The following is an 18,755-nucleotide window of genomic DNA, read 5'->3' as shown; positions in this document are numbered from 1 at the left end:
GCATTCACCGTCTCGACAAACGCTCCTGACCCGGAATATATTCGCGGCATTTCCGGCACGTGCGCTACGTACCGGGATTTATGCTCGTCGTCCATTTGCCTGCCAGATTTAAGTTCTGACTCGCGTGTCCCGGGGATCAGATGCCCGGCAGGTCGGATATCACCGGTAAAGAACGGCCCCCGGATGCTGAGAGCCAAATCGCGCTCCGGGAAATTACGCGATCTGTCGTCCTCCCGGCCGGCATTTTGGACCTAACCCACGCCGCACCGGAAATAGTTGTTAGAACGGCCATTTCCTGTGTGTTGCGCGAAGAAAAATTAAGCGATCCCGGAGGGGTGGAGGATGGAATCTTCTCCATCGTCGGTTAAAATTCTCGGCTCGATTTATTTCAATGCTCCTGTCGGAAGCTTTAATAGAAAGCTCGCTTCACGATCTTAATGGGTTTTCTTTGTGCGTCCGATTGCACTCCGTTCTCGTCGCTCGCGCGTACCAGCGCGAATAATTCCGCATAAAACGCAGACGACGACGACTACGCGAACGCTTCGTCCTCGCCGGGAAATACGCGACGCCGTCGAAACTCTTCGTGAAATTGTCGTCAATGGAGCGATTCTCTTCGGAAATCGGTAACTCGAGAGCAAAGTACACACTTATCTCTTCATGTATAAACGCCGCGAGTTGTAGAAATTATCATTGCAAATATTAGTTTAAATATACATAGAAAAAAAAAGATATCAAAATTGAGATGTAGCATTCTGTTGAATAAAATAGTCTTGCTTTTAAAAGCGAAATCAAATTGGAAAAGTTGATTATCAAAATCGATATGTGCACTGAATAGTACAGAATTATAGTAAAAAGTATGATATAAAAAATATATATATAAAAACCAAAAAGAAATTTAGAAATCTATAATGTAATATTATTTGAAAAAAATATCGCTAGTTAGATCGTGTAATTTGTGCTTAAAAATATTGGAATTTTTCAATTTTAAATTGTCGATATGAACTGATTGAATATATATAAATGAACAATAAACATACGAATAGGTTTCTGATCAGTAATAAAGCTAATAAAATGTAACTACTTAATTACTGAAAATGTGTTATGATACTTTTTCTACCATTGCAAAAATTAATTGAAAGACGTCGTATTCTTTTTATACTTGAGATACATTACAAGATACCTAAAATAATAAGAAAAATAAATGTAAATACTGTAAACAACTGAAGTTGGAATAATAAATAAACTAAACGAAAACGACATCTTTTCGTATTACAGCGTTTATATTCGTAGAAAAAGTTTTCGAAACAATGCAACGAGATGAAGAAATGTAATTAACGAGAGTATCCGTAAAGTTTAAAACCAATTATCTAATGCATTGTGTAATAGTGCCGTGTCGCCGAGTATAGAGCGGGAGAATGATAAAGTAATAATAACGGCCAAATGGAGAACAATGTTGAGAGAGGCGAAAGTTTCTGCTTTCGTCGTAAATTTGTAACCAGCCCAGAGAGATTTTGTTCTGCGTTTACATACGCATAAAAGTTGCGTTTACATGGCGTTTTCCCGCTTTCTCTCCTCTCTCCTCCTCTGCTCTCTCTCTCTCTCTCTCTCTCTCTCTCTCTCTCTCTCTCTCCGCAATCTGCGTCCGGATTGGAAATGAGCGGGCTAAGCGGCGCGTCGCCGAAGGGAGCGTAAAACACCCCCGCATTAAACATGTAGGACGAGCGATGACGCTAAATCTTCCTCAGACGTTATACGACTTAAACCACCACCATCGCGCGCCATCATCCTCCTCCCTCTCTTTGCCAACGTCGATTTCTCGGTTTAGTCGCAACGTGCCGCACTTACCGTGGCATTCTACCCCATCTCGTCGTCCTTGCGGCAGCTATCTCCTCACCCCTCACCCCTCAGCCCTTCTTCATCCCGACCTTCCCTCGACACTCTTTTCTCGCACCGTTCGACGATCCTCTCGAGATTTACTGCCTACCCCGTCGACCGTTCCTTGTTCTCCTTTCCCGCATACCGCGCGAATCTTCCCCTTCTCCGTCTCGATCAGGGAGGGTGGGACGGGGGATCGAAGAGGGTCTCTTCCGCGGACGCGTCGCAATTCCAAACCTGCCAATTTTGATTTATACCTACACGAACGCCGGTAGGTAGGTATACGTACGCCGGTTACGATCTTATACGTCGCCGTTAGACGAATCGCGACTCTTCCGGATCTCGAGAGCGTCCATCTTTACTAATACGTCGCCGTTTTCTCGTGTCCCCGAGCGTCTACGTTACTTCGTGCTCGATGGCGCGCGACGACGCGTGTTAGATTCGCGCGCGTCCCATGAAATTCCTCCAGGGGTCTGACGGAGAAGGACGGCGACATTAACCCCGAGAGCGCAGGATCGCGGGAACGGACCGACGATACATAATATTTCGACCCTTGGCCATGGAACGAAATTACATACGAACGGACCGCTCGCTCTGATTTATCGTTTATCTGGTCCTTTGAAGTCGCAAGATAACGCATCGGTTTATACGTATTCTATATATCGATGACGAAGGACCCGAGTTTACGCGCTAGATTTATCTCCTCGGCAATAGAGAGTGATTTTTGTAGATTTTGAGTAAGCGTACGACGGACAACAAAGGATTTTAACAGTGCGCGCGTAAAATATATACATTCGATGTGAAAGAGACAATGTGCATAAATTAAAAATAAAAAATAATGGTGAAAATGGTGCGTGTATGTGTGTGGCGGAATAGAGGAAACGGGCTCTGTCGGCGAATTATGCGACATGTTGCAGCGACATTATTGTTATTGTGTTTCCCCTTCATACGCGACTCTCGTGCGTTATATTTCACGTCGCTTTTAACGTTGTAAAACGCAAATCACGCGTCAGCCGCTTTCGCGCGACGAGACGCAAGTATATACGTTGATAAAAGTGCGACGTATTAATTCTACGTATCTCACCTCCTGCATTAACGTTACAGCATTAACGTTATTATCCTCGCCTACAAGTTCCTCCTGCTTCCCTCCGGGGCGACGGCTGGCGGGGCGCCGGAAGAAGTTTACGGGCGCGGGGAAGCACTAATTCGCGGCAATAATTCCGCCCGCCTTAACCGCTGACGCCTGAATGCGGTTTAACAGGATGTATAAGCGTCTCTTACCCCTGTTTGCGCCGCGGAAGGATTAAGATTAAAGACGTTGAGGGGTATACGTCGGCAACGTCGACCGAGAAAAGACGTTTAACAGATAGGACATCCGCTGCGCCCCCGTTTACTTATCCGAAGGCGCGGATGCATTCTCCTCTAAAGATATCGATCTTCTCGCGTGCGCTCGTGCTCTTTAGTGGATGTCTCCGAATTAGCAGAAAGCAAATACATCGTAGTTGTTACGCACTCCGTGCGAAATTTAACGTTGATTTTGATTGGGGAAATTATCGAGAAATCAATGATCTTTGGAATTGGAAGAATCCTTCCGGCGAATTAAAATAGTTCAGCTTCAGAAATAAAAATAGATGGAGCGTTTTCGTTCTTCCGCAAGTTAAAACGAATTTCGAAATTGTCTTCAGCTACGATCGTAGTTTAATTTTATCAATTTAACCAGAGAACCTTCTCTTCAGAGCAGCCCTGAGAATAAAGGTCGATCAATAGACGACGTTGAATTATCTCCTCGATCGTACACGTACAATCTAATTTTCGTAACGAACGCCTCGGGTAATAAACCTTCTGTAGTGTAGGATGTTCTTGCGGATATTCGGCCGTGCCACCCGGCCGTGTTGACCTCCCGATCGATGATCAATAACCTCCAGTAGGTGCGGGCCGTCCGACCTCACGTGTACATCCACCGTATCACGCAGCCATAACTTGCGCGCGGTAATTGCTTCGCTAGAGACGATTGTCGTCGTTATGGTAATATTCCTGTCGGACGGACATGTGCTCCAATCATCCTTCGTGCACCTAACTTCTCCAAACGTATAATCGCTCGTACTAATGGCAATCGGCGAAGCTGCCAATTACTTACGAATACTCCTCCTAATACGACTCACGATTTGTTTTTAAGTTTCGGTTTAAGACGCTTGAAATTTCAAGGATCGTCTTCTCGAGGCGAGGAAAGATATTCTCGATTGGGACCTTTAATATCCACACCTTTATATCGATTGTAAACAGTGTTTTTCCGACATGATAATAGCGGATATCTTCCTCCTTCGCTTAGAATATACATACCTATGTATTATAGTATGTGGTTGCAAGACATATAATCCTTTAGATTTTCATCGAATCTTTCATAAAATCTTTCTATTTTATAACGCATCTGCTCAATTTTTTTTTTATATAATATAATTCAGAAAAATAAAACTGATAAATAGATTGAAAATAAGTATTCCACGAAGGCATTCAAAACTCTTGCTTATGAGAAGCCAATGACAAATAAAGAAAAATATATATCTATCTAGAAACTTATTATAAATTATATATATAATAATTTTTGTATATAACAATTGTTCTGCAAGCAATCTTATTGCTACGTTGCGGTCTGAATTTCCACTTTAATTATCGAGAATGTTATTTTCTGAGAGTAACTCTATAGTTTTAAGAGTTCTTGTCACGTGCGCGCGAGCTTGTACTCGTAATTACATTACTGCTAGATTCTTCTGTTTTCATATTATATATATATATATATATATATATATATTTATATGCTTGTCGAGGAATAAAACATTTGTTCAACTATTCCATTTGACGAGAAACACGATGCATTCATCGACGAAACCAAAGCTTTCCAAAGTTGGTGTGTCCGACCTCAGAAAGTTTGATGAGTAGAATAGCACTGTAATTCAACTAACAATTATTCGTGGTCTACCCCTTAAGCTAATTCCTGAATGCGCGCACTGGCACTGCGACACGAATTAACCCAACTGCTAATTACCTAGGTGATCTGTTCGCGAAACATGTCATTGTATGCTAGAAATTTCATGTGCCATAGACCGTGAATATCGCTATGTAAGGAATATTACTATATTTCTCGATTTAAATATATACTAATCCAATAATGTACTTTAAAATAAAAAAAAATTGCGAGAGATTTATATAATCTTTTTGTATGTCGCGATTAACATTTACGTCCATAAAGTTTATATTTGAGATTTTTACCATCGATCATATAATCTTTGAAAATGGAAAAATTTTATACAACGTAATTTGAAAATCAAAAAATTATGCATAGAAGAATAATAAATTTAAAGATATAGATTGTAAAAAGAGATATTTCTTTGTGAGAGAGGAAGCAAGCTCCAGATGGTACATATCTGTTGGCAAGACCTCTTAAGTGAAACTTCACCGTGCTCACTTCGCATTAGCGAGAATGTGTAGTAATCTTTGTGAGCTCTCTCGCGAAATAGGTTTACGGCATAGTATACAGCACCATAATTCTAGTATAGATGATCCAGTCGAGGGACTGGGACGGGTTAACAAGTTGATTCCACTAGGGAGGAGTGACATTATCAGTCACAAATTATAGCACGTGGTTGAAACCGAACTTGTCACCCCTCGCGGATTCGGAGAGGCCTTCGTTATTCCCCCACCTTCGTTTAACTGACGTTGATGTATGCGCGGCTAAGTGTTCTCGATTGCGACACACGTGAGATTGTGCGATTTATAATTTGCCCCGCGAGCGATATATTTTATCCCATTTGTTCCGCGTAGCGGCGCGAAATGTCGACAAATGTTCTACGTCGCGTAAAATGAATGCGCGCGGTAATGGCACACTTAAACATAAATGATAAATATAATATATATAATAATAGATATACAAAAATAAATTAAATTAACATTTTTTTCTCTTCCTTTTTTCAGTTAATGTATAAAATTAGAAATATTCTCTCTTTCTTTTAAAATTTAAAATAAACCGTTACTTTTATTGTACAACCAAGTAGAAAAGACAATATTATAATACATAGATATATATGAATTATTTTTGATATAATAATTATTTTTCAGAAAAAAATTCTATTAACTTACGTATAGTTATGTCATTAAATTAGTACAAAAGCTGACATTTGCGATTGTACGTAAGTCAACAAGCTTGAGGTCTCTTATCGTCTTTATATAATCTTCGTGGAGTATCAAATCGCAGGCGCTCTTATCGCTGAGACATAATTCATGTTCCAAGAGGTTAAACGAAATCTACATATTGAACGCGCCATAGCCAGTTAAAGCCAATTGCAGAAATTTACATATCATCGGAGACTGAAGATTTAACTGACCTCGTTGCAAGAAATCGACTTTAATTTTCGTCGTTATGTTGTTCGTCAATGACAGTTTCCTTGAAGTTTCACTATTTTTGACGAGTTATAGAAATAAACTTTAAAACGCGCAATGAGAAAATCTCTCCTTTTATATTTCCGTTGAAAAGAATAGAAAATGTGCAAGAGAGAATGGAAAACAAAAGGAACAAAGGTAAATGAGAATATATACGTATATATTGGAGCAAGCTCTCCTTACACCGAAAGACTGGAATCAAGAAAAATGTACGCTTTTCACGCGCCACATCTTTACGAACGAAATATTCGTATACGAATAATGCTGCTGGCAATGTACAATATGTGACACTTGCGTCTGTTAATTCATTTATCAACCAAATTATTATATAAATATAACTAATCAATATGTAATATACATTTTAACATACACACACACACACACACACACACACACACACACACACACACATACAATGTCTGTCTAAATATATCTAAATATCTTCTTAAAATAGAAAGATACGATTTATAACGATTTGTAACGAACGAATTTTCTTAAATATTACGTCATTTTATTTTAACACGTGGCGTATGTTACGACAGAATAATTAAAAGATTGTAGAGGAAGTTCTTACGGAGAGAAGGATGACGCATATCTATAAACGTCTCTCCGCGTCTTGCGTTGAGAGGCTGAAGATGCCTCGCTGAATGAACAGAAAAAGGGCGAGTGTAGGATGTAAAAGGGAAGCGCCTCGTCAAAAGAAAGACCGGGTTTTCTAAGAAAGCAACGGAAATGGAACGCCTACTATAGCCATTATAATGTCGAATCCAGGAACGGCAGGTTATCGCAGGTATCTGTCTGAAAAAGACGGGGAAGCTGTCTAGGCTACGCGGATAGAACTAAAGGGGAACGCAGACGGAAGCGTCGAGTTTTAAAGCCGCCGTTCGAGCCCCGCGCGAACATCGTTGATATATCTTCAAAGATGTTTCTCAACGCCTTTCTTTCGCGGCATTATCGAGTTTCTTCTCTCGCGGATATGTCGGAGGGATACGATCGTGAAACTTTGATATCGCGATTCTCGCGGTACTCTACGGACGACGGGACAGCCAGCGAAGCTATGTCGTGGAGAAACGAAATACGATTATCACGCGGAAATAACAATAACGGATACGATCGCGATCTGGGAGACACGTAATATTCCGGTGACCGATATATCGACTATTCGTCATTCGGCTGAAGAGTTATCGTCGACGCCGGTAATCGTTAACCCACGTTTTTCATTAATCTTTAGCGTTCAAAAAGAATTATACATAAATTACCGTATTATTAGCAGCGTTTTAAAATAGAATTACCACGTAGTGACGTAACTGTTTGCCTATTTGCTTTTCATTTGGCTTCAATTTGAAGATTCTGGAAAGATTCTATTCGCGAAAAGGCAAACACGCTAATTATATTCAAAAGATTATTTGCTATACCGTATAATGAGCGCATAAAGAAAATATTAAAATAAAAATTATACAATATAATTTTTATAATTGTGGAATATTAATATATGTATAAGAGAGAAAGTACAATATTTTTATTCAATAATATTTAATAATACATATATACATATTATATTTTACAAAGAAGTATTTTGTAATTATTGAATTTCCATGCACAAACAAATGCATAATCGTTAACAAACAATAAAATAAATGCATAGTTTACAATTTTTATAGTAATAAATACTTTAATGTCGTTATATTTTAGCTTTACAATAAATGTTGGAAAAGGGAATGTATTTTTCATGTAATTTGTACTGTAAAATTCCGTGTCGATGGTAACTTTATTTTTACTTTTTCTCTTCTCTCATAGATTGAATAATATGACTGCACGTACATACATACACATACATATGTATACATATACGTATAATTTTACGCCAGGATTTTATCGCTATTTTATTACGCGATCGCAAATTCATACTTGTGATATACGCTATTGGCTTTAGCGTTTTCTACTTCACGGTATTTCGGTCTTTTTGTTCATTCGTATCCGCGCGTTATATATACACGTAAGTACACAGCGTCTTTCTCCTCTCTCGCACAGTCTCACTCGTTTGCGAATCCTTTTGCTGGGATACATTGGAATACATTGGAATTTTGCTATCCGTAGGCGATTCGAGAAGAAACAGAGACGCGAGTGAAAGTACATTCGCGATGTATCGCCTCGATATATAATGGCCGTTGGTGGCTTCAGAATCCTCTTTCAACCGCTAGAAAGCTCTTCTCCTTTGTGTCATCGTGCGCTGAGGAACGTATACTCTATCCTTCCCCATCCGGGACTCCTTTTCCCCGTCGAGCTGCAGGCGAATTTGTGAGCTTAACTCAAACGGAAGCTTGCCTCTTTAGATCATTTCAACGCGTTTCTAATGTTTTCGTTTCACCTAACGTAGGGTCGAAAAGCTAGTTTCTTTTCTTTCGTATCTGCTTTTCTCGGCATCTGTTTCTCTCTTTTCCTATTTAGATGCGGTAACTCCAGTCGGGCGTTAACCGTTCCAATTTTGTGTTCCTCGTGTCAAGAAATTTCACATTAAGGAATCGCTACTGGAATACAACTCGTTGTAATAGTAATATGATATTTCTCGAAAGAAATTGCTGAATAGAGACAAATTCTTTGACGACGTCAAGCGTGAGCGATGGAATAATTAATAAGATAATTGTGCGAAACTCCAAGAGCATATTCGCTCGTGAGAAGATTTATAACTTTGTATTTGAATATTTTCTTTGAATAAATCTTTAGTTTAATTGATCATCTTTAACTCTTTGGCCAGGCTAACGAATTGCATTATCATAATAATGTTTTTATTAATATATATAACGGATATAAGGTATCCTTAAATATAATATGTCATCACGAAATGGAGAAAGCGATAAATTACGCGACGATACTTGGGGGGAAAAAATGATTACCGGCATAAAGTTCACGTTGGGGATAAAAATAATACTCTCTTATTTGATGATTTATATGAATGCTCGCAGTTGTAATTGATCGCTAGAATTACGATGTAATCGCGATGATGAGAGCGACGATCCGCGCCTTCCGTTAAAGAACCGGGAATTTCCACTGTGGACGCGAACAGACGAAATCTGTACTTTCGTCGTGTAATTTGGGATTTACGAGCCTTGGCCGGCAGCCAGCACGGAGTAAGGCATCCGGTTACACCGGCGTCGGTCCGACCAGCGCGGCCTGCGACTTTGTTCCACCTCTCCTCCCCCTGCCCCTTCCACCCCCGGTATGATGTTCTCCTTCTTTTTCTGTCTCCGCGCCACCTGCGGCGCGAGGATCCGAAATTATCGGAGTATCAGGTCGGGCCGAGCTTTTGCGGTCGCTCCTTTAATTTCATCCCGTCGGCCGCTTTTTTACAAGCCTGTAACACGAAGTTTGCGTCGAGCATCATCCCCATTTCATTCGCCCACCCTGAGAGAAAAACAAATCGTACTTTAGCGACCGATCATTCTCGCCTCTTTTTTTTTTTTTTTTTACCGGAGTGCTTTTCGGCACGTCGCTTTTCGCGCGTTCTGCTCGATGTCATAGTAATTCCGCGGGAAAAATGTAAGCGCCGCGAGGGGTATTTCAGTTAGAGGATGAAAGACACGATTAAGCCGACGGAGGAAGACTTATGACTTTTCTTGTCAGTATCTCGCGCGCGCTCGGATGCGTCCGCTCATGACAAATGATCCCGGCACGCGAACCGTCTGGGTATATGAAAATGGCGCTTCCACTTCTTGATCGATTCAATGTTTATTCCATGTCTTCCTGTCGCGCACCATCCGTGCGACGGATTCGCAACAAAGTGCCAGTGAAATTGCCGTTCGTCGCGAATATCGTTTCCGTGTCACAAGCAGACGTTCGTCGCTTTGTCGATCTAATTCGATCTCGACGACGAAATCCCGATGTTACGATGCTCGATGCACTTCTTGATACGCTTTCTCAGCCGTCACCTTCATCCGAGAGCGCGTGTTTGCGTCGCCGCGCCAAGGATAACGTTCGATCCCGCCGGCGTAACGTATAGCGCGGATCTCGGTGATCGAAGAGGAGAAGAGGAAAGGACTCGAAATCGAAGATCGAGACATCAGTCGGGACAAGGGAGCACGGAAAACAATGGGTGATCTTACCCGCGGAGCGTGGCAGTGCATACCCGTGCGCCGAACTATGTACACCCCCTGGCGATGCACCTCTCCGTGATCTTCCGCGAGAAAGCGTATCTTCAGAAAGTCAATAGGTTCCCTCCAGACGAAACCGCAGGAGGAATCGATCAACGTTCCACCCACTCTCTGTCTACGGCAAGAGTCTATTCCATCGGTTCGTTGTTCCAAGCACAAGGCACCATCCTCCAGCGTATCTCGCTCCTACTTCTCTGACCCCATCTCTTTCTCTCCCCCCCTCCCTCCCTCTCTCCCTCCTTCCCGGGATGCTCTACCATCTACGTTGCTTCAATGGATGAGTAGACACGAGTCTCTTTCGAAGAACGTTGTTCGTACGATGCGGGATCTTGTTCTCAAGACCCATCAAAGATCTATTCCGACATTCTCAGATTGCAACTGAGGAGTAGTACGAGAATCTCAGATCAGAGTCTCTTTCAGGGAAATAATTAAATTGAAAAAACGAGATTTGCGCGAACTGAATATATGTTTTTTTACAAACGTAAGAAACACGGGGCAGGTGACGTAATTTACTAGATATCCGAAATATAATTATTAAGTCGTTATTAAATATGGGGAGGCGCTAAATTGTGAGAGATCCGTAAGTAACTAAGTAAGCGCTCTTGTAAAACTTTTCGCAATGGCGCGATCGATGTAGCACTATCGCGCCGCAAACTTTATCCAATATACGGCAATCTAAAAATAAAACACGGCAGAAGATATCAGAACGTTCGCAGAGAGGGGATGAACGAGAAAAAAGATACAGTAGAACGATGAATGGAGATAAGAACATTGAATTCTTTTATCCGCCTGTAGCGTTCTCGATGAAAATATATATAAGAATCAATCGAATCGATTCCTCTTCCTTCCTTCCTTCTTCCTCCCTCCCCCTCCCCCCCCAACCTCTTTGATTTTTCATTCCGCGATCTCTTTTCCATCACATCCTTTTCTCTTACCTATCTGTGGACCCTTGACGGACCTGTCCAGCTCCACGAAGGCACTTCAACTTCAATTTCACCCTATTCCTTGGCTATGAATGAGAACGCGCGAATACCTCCCTGACGTCTGACAGGATCCTAGAACGAATCCAGCCATCCGTTAGAAACTTAATCAAAACTACCTAGACTTTGGATGCAGTTTGAGCATGCCTGATGTGATGAATGTCGCGGTAGTTTTCACGTCGTTCTCGTAATTAGCAATCCGTTATACCGACCTGTACGCACCATTATAACTAACGCGTGCATGTGTGCGTGTGTGTATGCAAGCGCGAGCGCGCGCCCGCGAAAACTTTCCTGAATTACGGGGTGACATTTTTATGCGCTCGATAAGCCGGACGTACGTCGGCAAAACATATTCGCGAGCACGAGCGTATAATTGTAGTTTACACGGATTCAAAGTTTGAAACTCTCGCGAGCGCGCGAGTGTATTTATTACAGTTTAATATTTTAGCATGAGCATTCTCTCTTCCTCTTCTATTTCGAGTTGCACGCGAATACAAGCGATCGGACATTCTCCATTTTTGGTACATCGTCACCGAACGAAAACAGCTGCCAAATACTCGGAGTTGTGGTCACTTGGTCCAGTACTTCGGAGGTGGCTTTAGGGATGTATAACTTCCAAAGGTCATTTAACGATCGCTACCTCATGCATGGCTTTCCATACGAGCTTTGATCATCGTTTGCGAGGTTATTGCGGTGACTCGCCACGTTCTACCATCTATCGGGGGCGCATCTTGTATTCGCGATGCCTTCCTCGTTTTCGTTATGCAACCAAGCTACAGATATAGATCGAGCCTGAAAAAGGAACGTGGCGCTATATGTAAATAACGCCTCGAGATATTTATATATCACACAAAAATGAGAAGCCGTGGAAGGCACGGAATGAAAAGGTTGAAGGAAGTAAAGATAAAATTATACTTTAAACAGAGTTGTAAAATTGTAATGAAGTAATGGAGTAATGAAAAAAAAAAATAAAGATATTACTTTTATAACATACAGTATGCAATTGGTTATCGACAAAAATTAATAATTAAAGGATTTTGACACAAGGATTTCGATACTTTTTATATCTATGCGATGTGGAAACAGACAAGTGTCGAAGATTCCATTCGCGACAACATCGCATTGATCGCTGAATTCGGTTATCAATCGAGATATTCGACACCGCAATTTCCCCTTTCGTTCCTTTTCGACCACTCTGTATGTGAATAGGGGGAACCTAACCGCTTTCATTCAGGCACGTGTTACGAGATGCGCTTGAGAGGAGAATAGTATGAGGTTGGTGCGAAGGCGAGATATAAAGGGAAGAGATGTAGAGTAAACATAGGGAATGCGTTTGCCGGATAATAATTCCATTCATAGCTGGGATGCAGTAACGATAACGTCGCAACGCAAATCTCTGTTAGGATCATCTCCTCGAGCTTCTCTCTTTATTTCTCTCTCGTTGAGGCTTGTTTTTTTCCTATCAGCTGCGCTTTCGCGCATATATATATTTACTAATAATCCCTTTTTAAAATAAAAATATGATATTAAGCAGACTGATCGTAACTTTGACACAAATAAAGTACGCATATCCGAAAAAAAAAGAGAGAAAGAGAGAGAGAGAGAGAGAGAGAGAGAGAGAGAGAGAGAGAGAGAGAGAGAGAGAGAGATTTCACTTTTTCGCTTTGATTTTATACAGATTGGAAGATGCAATTTCCCGTGAACGCAAATAATGTATTAATATCTGCGTATAAAATCCCTGCTTTCGATTATTCGTAAAATGCACTTGCGTAATGGCTCATCTACTCGAGAAGCACGTTGGCGAAATAAGAGAAGAAAAAGCAAAGCTCAAAAGATATTCTAAAAGAACTCTGGGTACGAATATCTGAGGACTGATGCCTTACTTTTTTTTTTACGGGAAGAAAATTTGCATCACGAGTTGGCGGAACAGTTCGCAGCAGCGAGAAGAATAACAAGAATAGTTTTCTTTCATTTCGGTTTCTTCTTTTTAAGACTTTAGCGCAAGTAGCGTTCAGATCGATTTGTTCAGCCGTCATTTTTGCCATTTTTATACTACGACAAGATGTAAAAGGAGGAAATGAGGTAAAGTGAGTCGATGTAACTCTATATATGTTACAAAGTTCATAACTCACATATACTCGTTATTGTGGATTCGATATTTTTACGCGATTGATATGCTCAATATATTTTCATTCTTAAAAAAATATTATAATCTGTATATACATATCTGCCTATATATATATATCTTATAAATAAAGTTATTTATTATTCATTTGTTATTTGTCATGGCTGTTTGAATTGAGCGGCGAGAATAAAATAGAGAGCATTATCTAAATTTTTATACTGTACTAAATCGATTTTCTGATTTCTTTATCGAATAATATGTATCTCTTTTTTTTGCACTTGCAAAAAGAAAATGAAGAATAATAAAAGGATCGACATTCCCTAAAGAATGAAGCAGCAAGTATTTTAAGTAAATGAAGAGAAGAATAAGAGAGATGTGATAAAAAGAAATTTGCGGAACAATACACGAACGAGAGACGGTACATGGAAATGATGTTATTTCCGGAAATCCTTGAAGTAGTTTGCTTGAAATCGTGAGAGAAGAATGATTTTTCCCGATAGCGTTGAGTGGTTCCAATTTTCGCCTTTATATAGATGTATCTAAAATCGTGCAAGCGAAAAAAGAGCATAATAATAATACCGTATAGAATTGAATGTTTTATGCATTATGTTTTATTATCCAAAATAATTTTTAAAAATTGGAGAATTAAAATATTTGTTTTCAAAGTTTGAATTACCTATAATAATCTAGTATTATACATCATTGAATTCATCTCGACAATGTAGATTTTATATTATATAAAAAGACGTTTTTTATTGAAAAAAAATAGAAATGATTTCTCTCTCTTTTAATATCTTATAATTTTTTGTACTTGAATTATTTTAAATTGTTTTACGAAATTGAATATTGTATTTTTTTATATATTAATAACTGTCATCGAAATAAATTTAGAAACATTTCACATAAAATCATTAGAGACTATTCAAGTTTCAAGAAATATAAATGTATTAATTTTCAAAACTAATTTTTCAAAAAAAAAAAACAAAAATAACTTGCCTCGTATAAAAAAAAATTTTATTTTACACTTTTGATTTATTTTTGCACGAGAAATCATTCTATTCTTGATGGTATATATTTTTAACCGTATTCTATACATGGAAAACGAGCCACGAAAAAAAGTAGAACTGCGCTGATGAAACGAGAAAGGTAGAAGACCGGATAAAAACAGTATTTGTTATATAAAATTCCAAACTGCCCCTCGAAACAGAGATTACGTAGAAGCGAGGTTATTGTTTCCAGCGGGTCCAGTCTTCTACCGCGTGACGAGAATTCTTAACGGGAGAACTCTCGGCATATATATTAGAATTCGCCAGCGACGGACCACGTGCCCCAAATATCTCCAAACACCGTAAATCGATCCAATCTCGGTGGCATGCGAATCGTCAAAAAATCTAATTTGATAAGAAAATAACAACATCATCGAGCTATTTTTTGTCATGTTCCATTTGACTAAAAAATGCTTTGTTATCTATAAATGTTTAAATTTATTCTCACTGAAAGATTCTATGTTTCTATATTTTTATATATTTTGAGATATGTTCGAAATAGCGATTGAATCAAAGAACTTGTTTCTAAAAATATGGCGAATATATCGACGTATATATAATGTATTTGTAATACCAAATTAATTTATACTCTGACATTTAAAGATATCATGTTTAACAAACTTTTTCAGAAACCAATATTCCACAAATAAGTATTGCAATTTGATTTATTTACAAACAGAAGCAAGAATATTCTAATGTAATAACTTGATTTGCAACATGTCACTTTAGACTTCTATTCTCGTTAACAACGTTTCGAATTGTCGTTTCCGTTGTGCAACAAAGTCTGCCTTTAATAGGACTTATTGTTAACAAAGCACATTGTGTTGCTAAAGAATACAGCGCAATATGATAGAAGCAACATGAAAGAAACAAAATGCACACAAAGTAGTATATTTTTTCGTCTTTGTGTGTGTACTACAATTTCTCCCTGAAAGATCGAGTCGCTGTACCAGACGATTCAGTAGTATTCAGTCGTTATTTTTAGAGCGATAATTTATATGTGCCATCGTTGTAATCTGAATCGTGCGTGTCTGAGGCGTTTAACGCGTTTAATTTCCTCGGCCCTACAGTTATACATATACATACTCAAGTGCCCTTATAAACGTATACGTGTGTTATAGTAGGGGGCGCATGTACGCAATATATACGACCGGGACGAAGCAATTATGCGCGGATAATTACTCGAAGAACGCGAAACGCGCCAAGTACGTGGAAATTGTGGAATGTCGCGCCGGTACAGAATTTGCCAGCTTTCACGCAACTACCCTGATTTCTCGCGCAGGCTGCGTTTTATTTCATCATAGACGAGCCATTTTTTTCACTCTGGCTTTGACTTTTCCTTCCTTCCGTCTTCTCCTCCCCGTTTTTCTTCCTCTCCCGTCTTCTTGTCACCTGCATATAGAGCGTCACTGGCGCCGACGCCGACGCCGACGCCGACGCCGACGAGATGGGGTAGGTTTCGTGCCTCGGTGAAGGTGAAAAGGGAGCAGGGAAGCAGTCGAGACACGAACGGGGTGAAAGAGAGAATGAAAAGCGATCGACGAGGGTAATTAATTTTCACGAAGGCAGGGTCGCGCGAGCTGAGAACGGTCTTCGTCCCTCAAGAGAATTATCGTCTAAGTGCTGATAGTTCGGAAAGTTCGACGTGCTTCAAACTTCCCGTACGTCGTCCCGGCTGCATAAGGGCCAATCATCCCCCAACGTTCCAATGCGCGTTCACACGATAAAAGCGCCGCTGCCGATCGTAAACCAGACTGCCGATATTTTAATGCCCCGTCGCGCGTAAAGCCCACACGTCAGGTATCGAAAGATCAAGCGTCTACCGTTCTAACGTCTAACGTTGAATCGCGATTACTTTGAACGTGCACTAATCGTAAATTGCCGAGGACTTAATTTGCATTACCAGTTAAGTTACGTAAAAAAAAAAAAAAAAAAAAAAAAAAAAAAAAAACCGAAGCTCGTGCACGACTCAGGAAGTCGTGCAACACCGACTGTAATTATACCTGTCGGAATTCGTGCCGTCTCTGTCACAAAACTCTAATCGCTTTCGGAAATACCGCTTTCACTTTGTGAACGTTCGCTCTCCTCCCTCCTTATCCTCGCTAAACTTTTTGAGTGCTCTGTGTGCGCCCCTCCGTGAATTTCGCGTGCGCGCGCGCTGTAAAACCTCAACCCCCGAAACGCCTCGAAACTAACCGCAAGACGTTTCGCGTTTCCTCCCTGGCCTCCCGGCCCGTTGCGGGAAAGTGCACGTCGCTCTTATTGAGAGTTTCCACGGCGATCTAATGCATCGCAGCAGCTATATGACGCGGCATCTAAAGAGGTGAATGCAGGTGCAGCCGATGCAATCGCCGTACATTCGCGGGAGCAGCTGACTGTTTCATGCGCGTCGTCATTGATTAGGCGATGAAAGTGGAGTAAAAAAATATGGTTCGATCGTTGTTGTTAAAATATATGATACGGACGAATTTATGGGCAATATTATCGTATCTCGATGTTACGAATTATTATTATTATTATTATTATTATTATTATTGTTATTATTATTATTATTATCATCATTATCATTAATATTATTATTATTATTATTATTATTATTATTAGCCGCGTGTTTAATCCGCGTCACAACAAAAGCTGTAAAACCAAAGTATGCGTCCCATGAGCATGCGAATAAATTAACGTATGCGCCTTAATTAAATTTAGCGTACCGACACGTACATCTAGCGAAACCAACTGCGATCGAGCGCCAGCTTTAATTAGTAAGTTAACAAAATTGTGAGACGCAGAGTCCCTCGCCGAGAGCCGGAACGTTGTATTTTATGACAGCATAACAGAACAGATGTTACATGATGGATCAATGACCCGAAAAACTGCCAAATTAAACATTAAATCTGTGCGTAATATCGCAGCGGAATATTTCCAACGCGGATCATTAACGTAAACGTATCAGAATCGTTCGACTATCATTACAAATTATTAAATTAGTATTACAATAACCGCATAGGTATTAATTTGCGCATTAGTCTGATAATGCGTTCGCGAATACGTACAATGCATCTTTTATCAGAGCATTTTTGTCTCCAATTAACGCGTACAGATTATATATTCCAATTAGGCAAAATTTTGCATCATATATATATATATATATATATTTACGCGACAGAAAATAATAAGAAGATAATTGACTGTCGACGAAAACAAAGTAATTTACAATGTGAATTATTACTTGTGTGTTTATCTTTTTATTTAAGAATAATTCACTTCTATTATGGATATATCGAACAATTACGCAAATCCCTTAGTTCTCTATTATATTTTATACAATTGCGATACAAGTATGTAAAAATTCCATTTAATATTCCATCATATTCTGCCTTAATGTAATCGAGAAATTAAGGACTAAACGAGAAACGCGTATAATCGATTTAAATCCGATATCAAGAACGAATTTGATTTATTTTCCGTTATTTTCTGGGATAGAGAGACAGACGGTCTACTCTTGACAATAAACTGCATGAAACCATTACAGCGCTTTCCACCGTAAACAATCTGGTTCGTGTACACGTATTCGCGAGATACGTTTTTGTTGCCGATACGATATCTCGCAGTTACAGTACATATCGATAGGTACGTATACAGTATATATCGATATACGTATCGTCAAATGAACAGCTAGACACGCGCAGACATTGTACATCATTCACAAACGGCCCTTTAAAATTGGCAAGCCAGTCTTCCGTTTTCTGCGGTAACCCTGATAGCTTCGGTGAACGGCTATAGGAAAGGTATTTGTATGCAGAGGACATACGGCGCAGGACGTTCCCTCGGGCGAGATCGTTTCATAGTTACGACCTGGCAGCTTCCATCCGTTCCCTCCCTTTTATTCATCATCCTTCCTCTTCCTTTCTCTTCCTCTCGCGACATTTCTCGTGGCATTTCTCTTTCGCCTTATCGAGAGTGAGTTTCGATTCGGTTCGTAAGTAATTCCGGACGAAAAATCGCGCTAAGGCGAAGGCAAATGTCTACTCATCATCAAGCGTCGTTTGTAGCCGATGGCGGTCTGAAAAATTCAATGATGAAATGTTCAACAAAGCTTAATGACGAAATAGTTTCCATTATTTATGTCCAATAAGTAGAAAAATTATAT

At 39.9% G+C, this 18,755-nt stretch overlaps 1 protein-coding gene across 15 annotated transcripts in view; it reads left to right on the top strand.

Annotated features, from left to right (window-relative positions):
• Positions 1 to 18,755, top strand: part of LOC140669659 (nephrin) — a 380,112-nt gene that overhangs the window by 272,767 nt on the left and 88,590 nt on the right. Inside the window, exon 1 of one of the 15 annotated variants that reach the window (XM_072899688.1) lies at positions 1,173 to 6,447. The exons of the other annotated variants lie outside the window; for them this stretch is intronic. Coding sequence (XP_072755789.1) covers positions 6,426 to 6,447 — 22 coding nt within the window. The 5' untranslated portion in view covers positions 1,173 to 6,425. Of the gene's footprint in view, positions 1 to 1,172; positions 6,448 to 18,755 lie in introns of those variants that run through there. 15 annotated transcript variants of the gene reach the window in all.

This window comes from Anoplolepis gracilipes, chromosome 9 (genome assembly GCF_047496725.1).
Source record: "Anoplolepis gracilipes chromosome 9, ASM4749672v1, whole genome shotgun sequence".
NCBI classification, from domain to species: Eukaryota; Metazoa; Arthropoda; class Insecta; order Hymenoptera; family Formicidae; genus Anoplolepis; species Anoplolepis gracilipes.
Note: the sequence above shows the minus strand (reverse complement) of the source record. Positions and strands in the feature narration are given on the sequence as shown.